General features: G+C 48.2%; 1 protein-coding gene across 6 annotated transcripts in view; it reads right to left on the reverse strand.

Moving 5' to 3' along the window:
• col4a6 (collagen, type IV, alpha 6) overlaps positions 1 to 14,682 on the reverse strand; it is a 389,276-nt gene that overhangs the window by 129,853 nt on the left and 244,741 nt on the right. For all 6 annotated transcript variants that reach the window (XM_078211871.1, XM_078211872.1, XM_078211874.1 and 3 more), the window contains exons 6-11: positions 14,422 to 14,466; positions 10,791 to 10,907; positions 8,833 to 8,901; positions 5,144 to 5,182; positions 3,576 to 3,638; positions 1,968 to 2,003 (exon numbers count right to left, since the gene is read on the reverse strand). In XM_078211871.1, the coding sequence (XP_078067997.1) occupies positions 1,968 to 2,003; positions 3,576 to 3,638; positions 5,144 to 5,182; positions 8,833 to 8,901; positions 10,791 to 10,907; positions 14,422 to 14,466 (369 nt within the window). The remainder of the gene's footprint in view (positions 1 to 1,967; positions 2,004 to 3,575; positions 3,639 to 5,143; positions 5,183 to 8,832; positions 8,902 to 10,790; positions 10,908 to 14,421; positions 14,467 to 14,682) is intronic.

A 14,682-nucleotide genomic window follows, 5' to 3' on the forward strand; every position in this document is an offset into this window, starting at 1 on the left:
CACTGCTACCTCACAGTACCAGGGACTCGGGTTCGATTCCCGTCTTGGGTCACTGTCTGTGTGGAGTCTGCACGTTCTCCCCGTGTCTGCCTGGATTTCCTCCGGGTGCTCCGGTTTCCTCCCACAGTCCGAAAGACGCACTGGTTAGGTGCATTGGCCGTGCTAAATTCTCCCTCAGTGTGGCAACTGGAGGATTTTCACAGTAACTTCATTACAGTGTCAATGTAAGCCTACTTGTGACAATAATAAATAAACTTCAGACAGTATTGCCAGTATCATCTGCTGCTTCTGGCCCGTGTTGGGTGATGTTTAATAGACTGTGTCACCCAACTCTGACAGGATCTTCAAGAAAGGCCAGCACCCGGATTAAGGTGACTCACTGCTGGAGGTAACTAATATCAGACACAGCCACAGTCTGCGAAGCAGAGGTGAACACCTGCAAGGACCCACAGTGTTTCCAGATGGGAAAAGGACCAGTTGCAACTGAGGGATATCAAAGAGGGTGAGGGGTAGGGACAGCTGGAAAAAAGATGTTGACAATCAACCAGCACGGTAGCACAGTGGTTAGCACTGCTGCTTCACAGCTCCAGGGACCTGGGTTCGATTCCCGGCTCGGGTCACTGTCTGTGCGGAGTTTGCACATTCTCCCCTGCGTGGGTTTCCTCCGGGTGCTCCAGTTTCCTCCCACAGTCCAAAGATGTGCGGGTTAGGTTGATTGGCCATGCTAAAATTGCCTCTTAGTGTCCTGGGATGCATAGATTAGAGGGATTAGCGGGTAAAATATGTAAGGATATGGGACTAGGGCCTGGGTGGGATTGTGGTCGGTGCAGACTCGATGGGCCGAATGGCCTCTTTCTGTACTGTAGGGTTTCTATGATTCTATGAACCCTGGTGTATTTACGTCCTAGTCAATTTGGACAGGGAAAGCGTTAATCAGTGGCTCCTGCCCTGTCCTGGCCCCCCATGCCGACATATAGTTAAGAAAGCCCACCAGCGCCTCTACTTTCTCAGAAGACTAAGGAAATTTGGCATGTCAGCTATGCCTCTCACCAACTTTTACAGATGCGCCGTAGAAAGCATTCTTTCTGTTTGTATCACAGCTTGGTATGGCTCCTGCTCTGCTCAAGGCCGCGAGGAACTACAAATGGTCGTGAATGTAGCCCAATCCATCACTCAAACCAGCCTCCCATCCATTGACTCTGTCTACACTTCCCGCTGTCTCGGCAAAGCAGCCAGCATAATTAAGGACCCCACGCACACCGGACATTCTCTCTTCCACCTTCTTCCGTCGGGAAAAAGATACAAAAGTCTGAGGTCACGTACCAACCGACTCAAGAACAGCTTCTTCCCTGTTGCGGTCAGACTTTTGAATGGACTTACCTTGCATTAAGGTAATAGCTATGACTGTAACACTACATTCTGCATTCTCTATGAACGGTATGTTTTGTCTGCATAGCGCGCAAGAAACAGTACTTTTCACTGTATGCTAATGTATGTGACAATAATAAATCAAATCAAAAAATCGAAATAATCACAAAATACCAAAGATAAAGCCATCTGATATCAAACAGTGGTCGGACCAGCTAAAAATCAGTGCTCTCTGTCCTAAAACCTTGATCCAGATACAGTGGGGACTCACCTTTAGTTCAAAAGCCCCTCTCGGCCTTGTGAGGGCCGCACCAGCCCGACCAGGTCGACTACTCAGAGTGAGGAGGATTTGCAGGAAGATCAAGGACAGGGACTCCCTTGTTGGAATTTCCCACTCTGGAAGCTCAACAGAGACTTGGTGCAGCATTCCAGGGTAATATGGCCAGTGAATAAGGCAGAGCCGCCTACTGAAGGCCACAAGTAGGTTCCAACGGGTCATCCTGCTTGCAGCACCAAAGTTTCAAAGGACAGCAGTAGGTTTATGCTGTGTGGATTATCTTAACTCTAAATACTAGCAAATGACATAAACCACCACTTACTTTTAATCCTTGAGGGCCAGGGAGACCAGGTCGACCCTGAAGAACGAGATCAAAAAATTAATGGTTTTCTGAGGAAAACAATAAACAGTAAAGAGACAGACATCATATAACCCTCTGACAAACCCCTAAATGTTCAATATTAACGCCAGGATCTTTGAGTAAAGACCATGACGGAATTATCCAGCCATTCACGCCGCCGGGATCCTCTGCGTCCACTGACAACGCACCCATTGCCGCGAGTTTCCAGGCGGTGAACGGTGGCTTCAATGGGGACTCCCATCGACAGTGGCGGGACCAGAGATCCCACCACCAGCGAATAGCACGCCACCAAGACAAACGTTGAGGGGAGGCCAAAGAATCTCGCTCTACGACTCCACCAGCAGCGGACATCGGTGCAGGACAGAGAGGGGGAGGGAAAAAGGGAAAATTTGGAGAGTGGATAACAGTCAAATTTTGCTGACCTGCCTCCTGTGTACGCCCACCATTGGTGAAGCCTGAATTCCCCACCCTTGGGTCTGGTTCTATAAGTTGCAGATTTCCCAAGTGGTCATGACTCATGCATCAGACTCAACTGTGAGAAGAACCATGAGTTCAACCTCCATACAATATTCGCACATACAGGCTTATCGTAGGGGCTGTAGCATATGATCTGAAGTAAGAACCCTGGCTGACTTTCTCTTCAAGAGGTGTTAAGATCAGTTAAAATCTCCTTTTGTTGCTGCCTTGGCTAGTGCGAGCTTACCTTTCATAGAATAGGGAGTGAGTCCAGAATGTACCCTGTTGGCCTGTCTCTGACATAGGGAGACACAGGTCATTCTGTATGTCTGAGAGCTCCTCACTAGCCCAATGACACAAAGGTTAATATTAGTGCTCCGAATTGCACAGGGAACCAGGGTCAATGCTGAGATCTTCCCAGTCTATTGCCGGTTCCCTTCCAATGTTTCCCTGACAAATATCTTTACCACTCAGGTTTAACTTCTTAAACTATTGTCCAATTCAGGCAACTTGGAACACTACTATCGCATGCAAATGAACTGCCAACTGTCCAGTGGGCCTGGCTGATGGTACCTGAAAATTTAACACCTACACCAATAACAGTTTAAACATTCAACCTCGTCCAGTCTTTGAGAGGAGCAATTTTTAAAAATTCATTTGTGGGACGTGTTCGTCGCTGGCATTTATTGCCCATCCCTCATTACCCTTGAACTGAGTGGCTGGCTAAATCATTTCAGAGGACGGTTGAGAGTCAACCACATTGCTGTGGCTCTGGCGTCACATGTAGGCCAGACCAGGTAAGGATGGCAGATTTCCTTCCCTAAAGGACATTAGTGAACCAGATGGGTTTTTCCAACATTGAATTCAAATTCCATCATCTGCCCTGGCAGGATTCGAACCTGGGTCCCTAGAATATTGGCTAAGTTTCTGGATTAATAGCCTAGCGATAATACCATTAGGCCATTGCCTCCCCCTGTAAAATATTACAATTGATTTTGGTATCTGTGTTCACCATCCAGTGCAGGGGAATTGTCAGCCCTACATAAACCTCATCCTGGTGACTATTCAGATGGGCGAAGTAAAACACAGGGTGGTTCTCTTCAGAATACATACTGGAATGCCCGGCTGCCCTCTGGGACCCAGGGGGCCATAAGGACCAGGAAAACCCTTCAGACCCTGCAAGAGAAAAAGGAAGAGACAATTGAGTCCATTTATCCACGTACCAGATTAAAGCTGAACTCAGGGCCAACCTGTCACTGAATACTTAAACAACAATGGCATCTCACTTAGACATAGGTTGTTGAAGGCTCAGGCCGGCGCTCCTCGCAGTATTCAGAATGTGGTGTAGAGTGAGCCTTTCAGTCAAAATAAATTCTCTCTCTTCTTCAAATAACTCACAACTTTGTTACCTGGGACTAGGTGCTTCGCATTTGATGGAAAAAGTGCAGCAAGAGCACTGACATCTCCTTCCTCGCTCAGAGATCTTGTGTCAGGCAGAGCAACATTTACCAAATGAGTTAACATGAAAATTTCCTGCTTGTGAATTCCATTTTATTAGTTATATCAGTAAATGGAGCAATTTTACCTGCATACGCATTGATCAACAGCACGCAACAGAATTCAGAGTCCATGATTGTTTGTGTTCTCACACATGGGAAAACACAGAAATTCCTGGGGATATTTGATTACAGACAGCACGGTGGCACAGTGGTTAGCACCACTGCCTCACAGCTCCAGAGACCCGGGTTCAATTCCAGCCTTGGGTCACTGTGCAGAATCTGCACGCTATCCTGTGTCTGCGTGGGTTTCCTCCGGGAGCTCTGGTTTCCTCCCGCAGTCCGAAAGATGTGCTGGTTAGGTGGATTGGCCATGCTAAATTGCCCCTTAATGTCCCAAGATGTGTAGGTTAGGGGGAAAGAGTGGGGTAAGTATGTGGGGTTACGGGGATGGGGTCTGAGTGGGATACTCTTTCGGAGGGTCGGTGCAGACTGGATGGGCTGAATGGCCTGCTTCTGCAATGTCGGGACTCTGATTCGTGATAGCTAATCTGTAAAATGTAATTTATAATTTGTTCATCCAGCTTTTGAGAATCTGAATTTAAGGATGTCAGGTTTTATGGTAATTATAGAGCTGAACATTATAGACCATTGGCTGGAAAGCAGGTAGGTGCTTAACAACTACATACAGCTCTGCACACTCGGTCTAGCCTGGGTTCAATAGTTAGAGGCTGATTACCTGACTATATGCCTGACTGATTAGATATACACACAGGCCGGAATTTTACCGGCACGCCCGCCTCCGGAACGGGAGAACGGCACTCTCCGTTGGCCTCGGGTGGGATCGTACGAACCTTGGGCAGACGTGATGGTAAAATTCCGCCCAAAGTCTTACTGATAGAGTGACAGGCGATAGAAAATATTTAACATGAAGGCTGCACCTTATATCCTCCTGCCTCACACAGGGCAATATCGTAGGTATGTCACTATGTGGCTTCTTAAAGCTACATGTCATTGTCGACATTGGCACACATACAACATCACAACAAACGCCCCCATAGTCAAAGCTACTTCCACTGTTCGACACACAAAATAGGAACAAAGGTGGGACTGCAACACAGCTTCAGTAAAATGCCTTTTTATAACCCTGCCACCCCAGGGAACATTTTCCACCCAGATACTTACAGGAGCTCCGTTCAAACCTGGTGGGCCTGGCTCACCTTGCTGGAGAGAGGGGAGAAAAAGAAATCACCTGAGAATACACTTTTCAACAATTGGAGCAGAGATTAAAACAAACCAAAAGAGGAGATCTTTAAAGCAGCAAGGGGAGTTCACGTTCACATCACTTTTGCCGAGGTACAGAAGATAACTAATGGCTCCGATGTGCTCTGGCCTTAACTCCAGCTATCATAAGCTGGGCCTCATTGCCAGGGCTGACATTGAGGTTTGTCTGTCCACGATGTTTGGATGAGGAAGCCCAAGATTACCCAGAAGGGAAATCAGGTCACTCCGGGGGCCATTCTGTCCTTACCCAGCAGCCCTGCCGGCAAGACTCGCCAAAAATAAAAAGCGGGAAATATCAGAAATTCTCAGCAGACCAGGCAGCATCTTTCCAGGGGGGACCTAAGATAATGGCGGGGCTGGAATTTAATCATCAAGGAGGGCAGCAGGAGTCGGGAAAATTCCTGGCTGGGCCCACTTCCATCGGAGAGATGGGTTTTCACCGGGGCGGTGGCGGGATGTGGGTGTGGGCAGCAGTCAGGCCAAACAGCCCTGGGCTGAGCTCAGAGGCAGCCACAGGGGTTGCCGGGCTGGGTAACAGGCCGGCCACAGTGCTGTGGGACTTTGTCCCAGTTATAATGAAAAATGTGAGGCCCTCACCCCTCACACACCCTCCCACCTAACACACTCTCCAAACCCCAGCCATCAAAACCTCCTGCCCACACCACACACCTTCCGATAGCCACCCATGCCGAGGTATGCCCCCTCCCCACCCATCCCTATGGCCCTCATGTCCATGCCAGTTGGCAGAAATGGTGGTAGACGACCCTTTGAACGCGGAGGCTGCCGTCGTGGAAGGTGAGGAGATGGGGAACCCTATCATGATTCTGGGAGGGAGGGGGACTGGATGAGAGCAGGAGCATGAGAAATAGGATGGTCTTGGCGACCATCATCAGGGAAATGCCTGATTGAGGAAGGAAGACATTTGAAAGTATGGACTGCAGCGTCGGAACGAATGCAACATTGATGGGGAACCATTTCCTGTTTCTGTTCCATAAATGCTGCCAGACCTACTGAGTATTTCCACCCACATCCTTGCTATAATTGAAGTGGAATGGGTAGGTCGGGCGGGGGAGGGGTCAGACTGCTCGCTAAATTTAATGAAACCCCTCTCCCCCTTCAGACCTGCTGGTGGAGAAGCATAAATTCCAATCCAAGATGCAACATGAACGCACATGGGCCTGGAGTGGTAAATAGTTTGGAGGAAAGCCTTAGATTACAGGATGATGTAGCTGGTCGGACAGGCAGAACAGTGGCAACTGGAATTTAACCCTGAAAGGTGTGAGGTGATGCAGTTTGGGAGGACTAACAAAGCAAAGAAATATTCATGAGGAGTACCGAGGATCAGAGGGACCTTGGGGTGCATGTCCATCGATCCCTGAAGGCAGCAGAACAAGTAGATAAGGTAGCTACGAAGGCATATGGGATCCATGCCTTTATCAGCCAAGGCAGGGAGGTTATGCCGAAGGTGTATAAAACATTTGTTAGGCCACAGCTAGAGTACCGTGTGCAATTCTAGTCGCTCTACTATAGGAAGGATGTAATTGCACTTGTGAGGGTGCAGAGGAGATTCACCAGGGTGTTTCCTGGGCTGGAGTGTTTCAGCTATGAAGAGAGGCTGCTTAGACTGGGGTTGTTTTCCTCAGAGCAGAGAAGGCTGAGGAGGGGACCCGACAGAGGTGTATAAAATTATGAGGGGCATAGACAGAGTGAATCGGGAACCTGCCTGCAGTCCCGGCAGCGTCCACTGCTGAGTTCTGGCGCTGCTGGAACTGCCCCGAGCTGCTGGCCAATCGGATTGACTGGAAGCTCTGGAGGGTGGAAGCCCCATTCTCACCTCGTTTACGCCACGGGCAGCACTGCGGGGGCGGGGAGGCGGGTCGGGGGGGGGGGGGGGGCGACCATCAGCTAGACAGGCCCGAAACCCCCAAATTTCCCTTCTGTTGGCTGGAGGGGGGGAGGGGATGAGCAATGCTTCTACCATTCACGCCCACCACCCCCCCCACCCGCTCCCACCCCCCCCCCCCTCCAATCGCCTGCATAAAGTTCAGCCCATAGTGTAAACTAGGAAAATAAATGATGTATTAAGGTTCCCTACTTGCTGTTACATGCCACTGTCTCATGGGTCAAGCACTTGGTTAAGGCGCCTGCTTGATGTTTATTGGGAGGCTGAGGCTGCGAAAGAGCCAGATTAACACCGATAGGCTGACAGCCACTGATACAAATTGGCAGCTTCAGCTTAGAGCAGATGTAAAGGGAAGAGCCACTGAACCCCGCAATGGAAAGAAGCTGGATTCTAATCACAGTCAGCTCTGACCAAGTGCCATCCAGACTCGAAATCTGGTTAGGCTGGCCTTGATAAATTGCCCCTTAGTGTCAGGGCGACTAGTTGGGGTAAATGCATGAGGTTACGGGGATAGGGCCTGGGTGGGATTGTTGTCAGTGCAGACTCGATGGGCCGAATGGCCTCTTTCTGCACTGTAGGGAATCTACGGTTTCTATAGAAACATTGACTCTATCCTCTGTCCACAGATGCTGTTAGGCCTGCTGAGATTTTCTAGCATTTTCCTGTTTTTGGTTCGAGATGTCAGCGTGGCTCACACTGTTGCTTTGCGGCGTCTTGCTGTGTACAAATCGCGTTTCCTACATTACACCAATGACTACCCTTCAATGTACTCCGCCGGAGCTCAACGCTCTCCTTTAAAACGGAGATGGGGAGGAATTTCTCCAGCCAGAGGGCGGTGAATCTGTGGAACTCACTGCCAGAGGGCTGTGGAGACCAGGACATTGAGTGTCTTTAAGACAGAGATAAATAGATTCTTGATCAATAAGGGGGCCAAAGGTTCCGAGGAGAAGGCAGGAGAATGGGGATGAGAATCATATCAGCCATGATTGAATGGCGGAGCAGACTCGATGGGCTGAATGGCCTAATTCTGCTCTTATACCTTACGGTCTAATGTGACAGGTACTATATAAAAATAAGTCTTCCTTCTGTCATTCCTTCCTTCCTTCTGCGGCACGGTGCCACAGTGGTTAGCACTGCTGCTTCACAGCTCCAGGGACCTGGGTTCGATTCCCGGCTTGGGTCACTATCTGTGTGGAGTTTGCACATTCTCCTCGTGTCTGCGTGGGTTTCCTCCGGGTGCTCCGGTTTCCTCCCACAGTCCAAAGATGTGCGGGTTAGGTTGATTGACCATGCTAAAATTGCCCCTTAGTGTCCTGAGATGCGTAGGTTAGAGGGATTAGCGGGTAAATATGTAGGGATATGAGGGTAGGGCCTGGGTGGGATTGTGGTCGGTGCAGACTCGATGGGCCAAATGGCCTCTTTCTGCACTGCAGGGTTCCTATGATTCTGTGGTCATGATTAGATGCAAGGACTTAACACAATTGTAGAACATTCCTGTGCACGTAAATGAAGTGTTAACCCATCAAATATAAATGCAAAATGGACATCATATGGACATGAGACGCAACCACAATTTCTGGGATAAGGACTAGACCTCCACTTTCAGCTGCTTCTCTCAGTTCAACTCCCTGAATCTAATCCTTCCTCTCGAAAACTTCAGATCAAAGCTACAGTATCCCCTTCTTACCCCCAGTCCAGCACGGACTCCGGAGATATAGGCCGGTTCTCCTTTAGCTCCTTTTTGTCCAGTCTCACCCTAGAGGCCAGGAGAGAGAAATCAGAAGTTAGTACAGGCCCAACATCCAAATTCCGGCACCCTCGGGACCGAGACCAGGCCGGAATTCCCATTTTCCTCAATTTTGGATTACCCACCATTAGATTGGAGGGACGGACGGATGTTTTCTGTTGTCACGCAGTGAGGACTGAGACCTGGTGGGGAATCCACAAGGCAGAATGGACGGAGGTTCATCCTGGCCCAGTAGAGCCTCAGGCCCAATCCTGTTTTCCCTTCCCTGGGATGCAGTGAAAAGAAATAGAGGGAATTCCCAGTTTTGGTGGGAAGGAATGAATGGGGGGGCGGGGGGGTGTGTTGGGAGGTGCAGGTGGGGAAAGCAGATCTTAAAGTGCTGCAATGGACTTAGGTCTTGTGAGTGGAAAACTCTCGTTGATTCCGTCTTCTGGGATCAGCCTGAGAATGGCCATTCCATTCCCATATTTAGCCTGCTCCGAGAGTGGCACCCGGATCTCCGTGAGAGAAAAATGTTTGTTTCTCCGATAATTCTGATTGCCGGATGTTGTATAATGATCCTGGATAATCATGTCCAAAGATGTGTAGGGTTAGGTTGATTGGCCATGTTGAATTGACCCTAGTGTCAGGGGGATTAGCAGGGTAAATGTGTGGGGTTATGGGAATAGGGCTTGGTGGGATTGTGGGTGGTGCAGACTCGATGGGCCGAATGGCTTCCTTCTGCGCTGTAAGATTCGATGATCCTACTTAGCGGCGTTGAGAGAGTTCTTCAGAATTGCTGCAGTGCTAAATGAAATTATCCCAAAGAGGGATTTAACCTCACGCTCTAACAGTAATCAGTAAATGCTATAAAAACATGCTTTTTTTAAAAAAAAGACATTTTTAGCCCGTATTAGCTTTTCTAAGACAAGAAAATGAAATGGAAAATGATCGAGGAATCCAGTGCTTGACTGTTTGCAGTGACCATGACTGAAAGGTAGTTGATGAGATCGAGGACAGGTTTGACCTCAACTGTGCTATCCTTTTAAAATGAACAGTCTAATGAACTGATTATTCACAGTCTGTGGGAAAACAACCTTCAGGCACTGGTGAGCACTCCTACATCACAGCGCTAGGGACCTAGGTTCGATTCCCGGCTTGGGTCACTGTGCACAGTCTACACATTCTTCCCGTGTTTGTGTGGGTTTCCTCCGAGTGCTCCAGTTTCCTCCCACAGTCGGAAGGACGTGCTGGTTAGGTGCATTGGCCATGCTAAATTCTCCCTCAGTGTACCCGAACAGGTGCCAGAGTGTGGCGACTAGGGGATTGTCAATGTAACTTCATTGCAGTGTTAACGTAAGCCTACTTGTGACACGAATAAATAAACTTCAACCTCAATGCCAGTTCATTAGTCTCTAAACTACCTTTCGCCCCAGTTATGATCTGTCAGGTTGGGGCTCCGTTAGAGGCACTCTTGCCTCACGAGGTTCCCGTTTCAAACCTCACTCCTGGGTTTGAGCACAAAAATCAAGGCTGGCACTTGTGAGCGGTGCTGAGGGAGTGCTGACGTGTTGGAGGTGTTGTCTTTTGGATAAGATGCTCAACCAAAACCCCACTTTGGGTGGATATAAAAGATCCCATTGCACTATGGTTATCCCCGATGTCCTGTCTATATTTATCCCTCAATTAACATCACAAGAAGCAAATTATCGGGTGGTGATTACGTTGCTGTTTGTGGGAGCTGAGTACAAATTGGCTGTCACAATTCCGACATTACAACGATGACCACATGTAAATCTTTCTTTAATTGAATAAATTTGCTTTATAAAAACCCAACTTTGAAAGTAGCTATTTACTCCCCCCCCAGATTTTTCCTTTGGAAAATCCGTCACAAATCCTTAATTGTGCCAGTTACTTACCTGGAATCCTGGAGATCCTGGATAACCAAAACCGCCCGGTAAACCCGACTCTCCGATGGTACCGTTGCACCCATCTAGACCAGCACGACCTCTTGGACCTTGTTGACCTGGGTGACCCTTTGAAAAAAAAAAGTTTGGTGAGAATTTTTTATTCATTCGTGGGACATGGGCATCGCTGGCTGGCCAGCATTTACTGCCCATCCCTAGTTGTCCTTGAACTGAGTGATTTGCTCGGCCATTTCAGAGGGCAGTTGAGAGCCAACCTCATTGCTTGGCTCTGGAGTCACATATAGGTCAGATCAGGTAAGGATGGCAGATTTCCTTCCCTAAAGGACATTAGTGGACCAGATGGGTTTTCCCGACAATCGACACAGTTTCATGGTCATCAGTAGATTCTTAATTCCAGATATTTTTATTGGATTTAAATTCCACCACCTGCCGTGGCGGGATTCGAACCCGGGTCCCCAGGACGTTGGCTGAGTTTCTGGATTAATAGCCTCCCCTGAAATACTTCCAATGCCTAATAAACAAAAATCAAACCTTTTAATTGTTCTTCTTTATGCTTAAGGATAGGAGTATGGGTCACTTTCCCTATTCTGGGCATGGTCAGTATCAAGAGCTGGTGAGCCTGGCACAGCAGAGCCAGCTGCAGGGCAAAGATGTTCTTCTCACGCCATTACAACGTCACGTTAACGCGAGCAGGCCTTGGTCCACAGGACCTGGACGACCAGTGGCTACTCTGGAGAAAATTTTGTCTGCTCTTTCCAATGGCGATCTGTGGCAAATCTGCTGAACTGCTTCACGGAAAAGCGTGAGGTGATATGGGAGACGGTCTCAGTGGGGTGATTGGAAACACCACCCCACTGAAGCAATGGAAATCTTGAAGCCCAGACAAGAAAACAAAGGTTAAAAAAAAATGGAGGCAAGGGAAAGAACTTTGAAAAACTTGCTGATGCCAGAGGGCTCAACTGTGGTGTTTGTACTTTTTGATGTATTTCCATTACTTTGCTTGGATTATGTTTTTAATCTCATGTGAGGGGGGAAGATGGTGGTGTAGTGGTAATGCCACTTGATAAGAAATACAGAGACCTGAGCTAATGTGTTGGGAAATTTGGCATTTCAGCTACAACTCTCACTAATTTCTACAGATGCACCATAGAAAGCATTCTTTCTGGTTGTATCACAGCTTGGTATGGCTCCTGCTCTGCCCAAGATCGCAAGAAGCTACAGAGGATCGTGAACGAAGCCCAGTCCATCACGCAAACCAGTCTCCCATCCATTGACTCTGTCTACACTTCCCGCTGCCTCGGAAAAGCAGCCAGCATAACCAACGACCCCACGCACCCCGGACATTCTCTCTTCCACTTTCTGCCATCGGGAAAAAGATACAAAAGTCTGGGATCATGTCCCAAACGACTCAAGGACAGCTTCTTCCCTTCTGCCATCAGACTTCTGAATGGACCTATCTCGCATTAGGTTGAACTTTCTCTGCACCCGAGCTGTGACTGTAACACTAAATTCTGCACTCTCTCCTTTCCTTCTCTATGAACGGTATGCTTTGTCTGTATAGTGCACAAGAAACAATACTTTTCACTGTATACTAATACATGACAATAAATCAAATCAAATCAAATCAAAAACTCAGCCCAATATTTCCCTCACAGTTGAGTTTCTGTTGTTCCTCCAGCCCCAGCCACCTGTTATTTGGGGCGACAGGCTTGTAAGGTTAACACCTGAAACGTCACACTGTCTTTTCATTTACAGTCGCCCCCTGGCCTGCTGTGTATTTGTCGCCTTTTTTGTTCAAACAGCAAGATTTTCTTGGCTGTTGTACTAGAGTCTAGCTTCCAGCAGAGGGTGGTATTGCCCTATATAAATATTGACAGTGCAGGACAGGGCGCACTGGAGGATTCTGATAAGAATTACTGGGAGAGGAGCTCTTTCCGCTGGCAGCAGAGCGGGTGACCAGTGGGCACAGAATTAGGATAACTGGCAAAAAAAAAAGCGCCGGAGGAACTGGAAACAACTTTCTTTCCACTCAGCGAGTTGGAGTGCAGTGTCGGAAAGGGAGATGGAAGCAGATTCAATACTAACTTCTTCAAGGAAATTGGATCACTATTTTAAAGGGAAACGCTTGTTAGGATATGGGGGAAGAACAGGGGAGTGGCAGTAATTAGATCGATCTTTCAGAGAGCTGCTAGAGGCATGATGAGTTGAATGGCCCCCTCCTGTCCTGTCTGATTTCTGCGAACTATCCGCTGTTTAGTCACTGCTGTTCATGCTGAGAATACAGCCACGCGATGTCGGGGGTGGGTACAGGGTCGGGTTTGCATGTTCAACCCAAAACAAGTGCAGTTAAATGGAGCTGGTCACATATTGTCGCTGGACTAATAATCCAGAGCGCCTGGCAAAGTTCTGGGGGACACGGGTTCGAATCTCACCAGATGGTGAAATTTAAATTCAATAAAAAATCTGGAGTTAAAAATCTATTGATGGCCGTGAACCGAATGTCAGAAAAACCCCAGCTGGTTCTCTAATGTCCTTTCGGGAAGGAAATCTGCCGTCCTTACCCAGTCTGGCCTACATGTGACTCCAGAGCCACAGCAATGTGGTTGACTCTTAAATGTCCTCTGAAATGGCCCAGCAAACCACTCAGTTCAAGGGGCAATTGGGGATGGGCAATAAACGCTGGCCTTGCCAGCGACGCCCACATCCCGTGAAAGAATAAAAAATAAATAATTATATTGACAACTGAGTCTTATCTGTCTCCCAGAAGGACAGCGGTGTGGCTTGCGTGGAGGGGTTGGAACTGCGGTAGGTGGCCGACTCTCCAGCTGACCCGCAACTGGAAAAGAGTTGTCCTCTTTTCAAGCAGCTGTTTGTTTTAAATTTAGGCCTTTACTCTCTGGAATTTAGGAGAATGAGGGGAGGACAAATTGAGGTATTCAAGATGATAAAAGGTCTGGATAAAGTAGACGTGGAGCGGATGTTTCCTCTTGCGGGACATTCTAGGACGAGAGGTCATAGTCTTAGGATAAGAGGCAGCAAATTTAAAACAGAGTTGAGGAGAAACTACTTCTCCCAAAGGGTTGTGAATCTGTGGAATTCGCTTCCCCAAAGAGCGGTGGATGCTGGGACAGTGAGTAAATTTAAGGAGGAATTAAGACAGATTTTTAATTGGTAATGGGTTGAAGGGTTATGGGAGAGTCAGCCATGCTGGATGGGCCGAATGGCCTAATTCTGTCCATCATTTATGATGTTCAGACCCTTCTCCATTTCTCAGTTCACTTCCCTGCTGCATCTGATTGAGTGGAACATCTTCAATCTCTCCCAAGCCGAATAAAAAAAGCTGGATTCATTATCCGCGTTAGAGCGCAGGTATTTTTTCCACAACTCTTGCTCCATGTCATGCTACATCAGATGGAGGTAGAGTCTACAGCTGACACGCAGGCTGTGGGGAAGGGGCTGAGGAGTGGGCCTAATTGCACAACCCTTTCAAAGGGCTAGCCTGGCCACAATGGGCTGAACTGGCTTCTTTGGAGCAGTTAGATCCTTCGATTTTTCACGAATGGTCCCTTCGATAGGTGATTCCCACAAAGAGGATTGTGCGTAACCCGCAGATTGTGCTTACCGGGATCCCGTTCACCCCAACAAATCCTGGAACACCGATTGGACCCTGTAACAACAGACAACAATCAGCCACATCGCAGCAGATATTACAGCAGCAACACCGCTTGATCATCACAGCGGACAAAATGAGTAAGGTGAACACAACCACATCTGGCTGGACAAGTGGCGGAAGCAGATATGATAGGACTGGCTGTGAGAGAGCGTTCAAATAGATCCCGGTGTAACAGGGCTATCAGTGACCGGGGATTAAACATACTCCAAT

This window comes from Mustelus asterias, chromosome 4 (genome assembly GCF_964213995.1).
Source record: "Mustelus asterias chromosome 4, sMusAst1.hap1.1, whole genome shotgun sequence".
Taxonomy (NCBI): domain Eukaryota; kingdom Metazoa; phylum Chordata; class Chondrichthyes; order Carcharhiniformes; family Triakidae; genus Mustelus; species Mustelus asterias.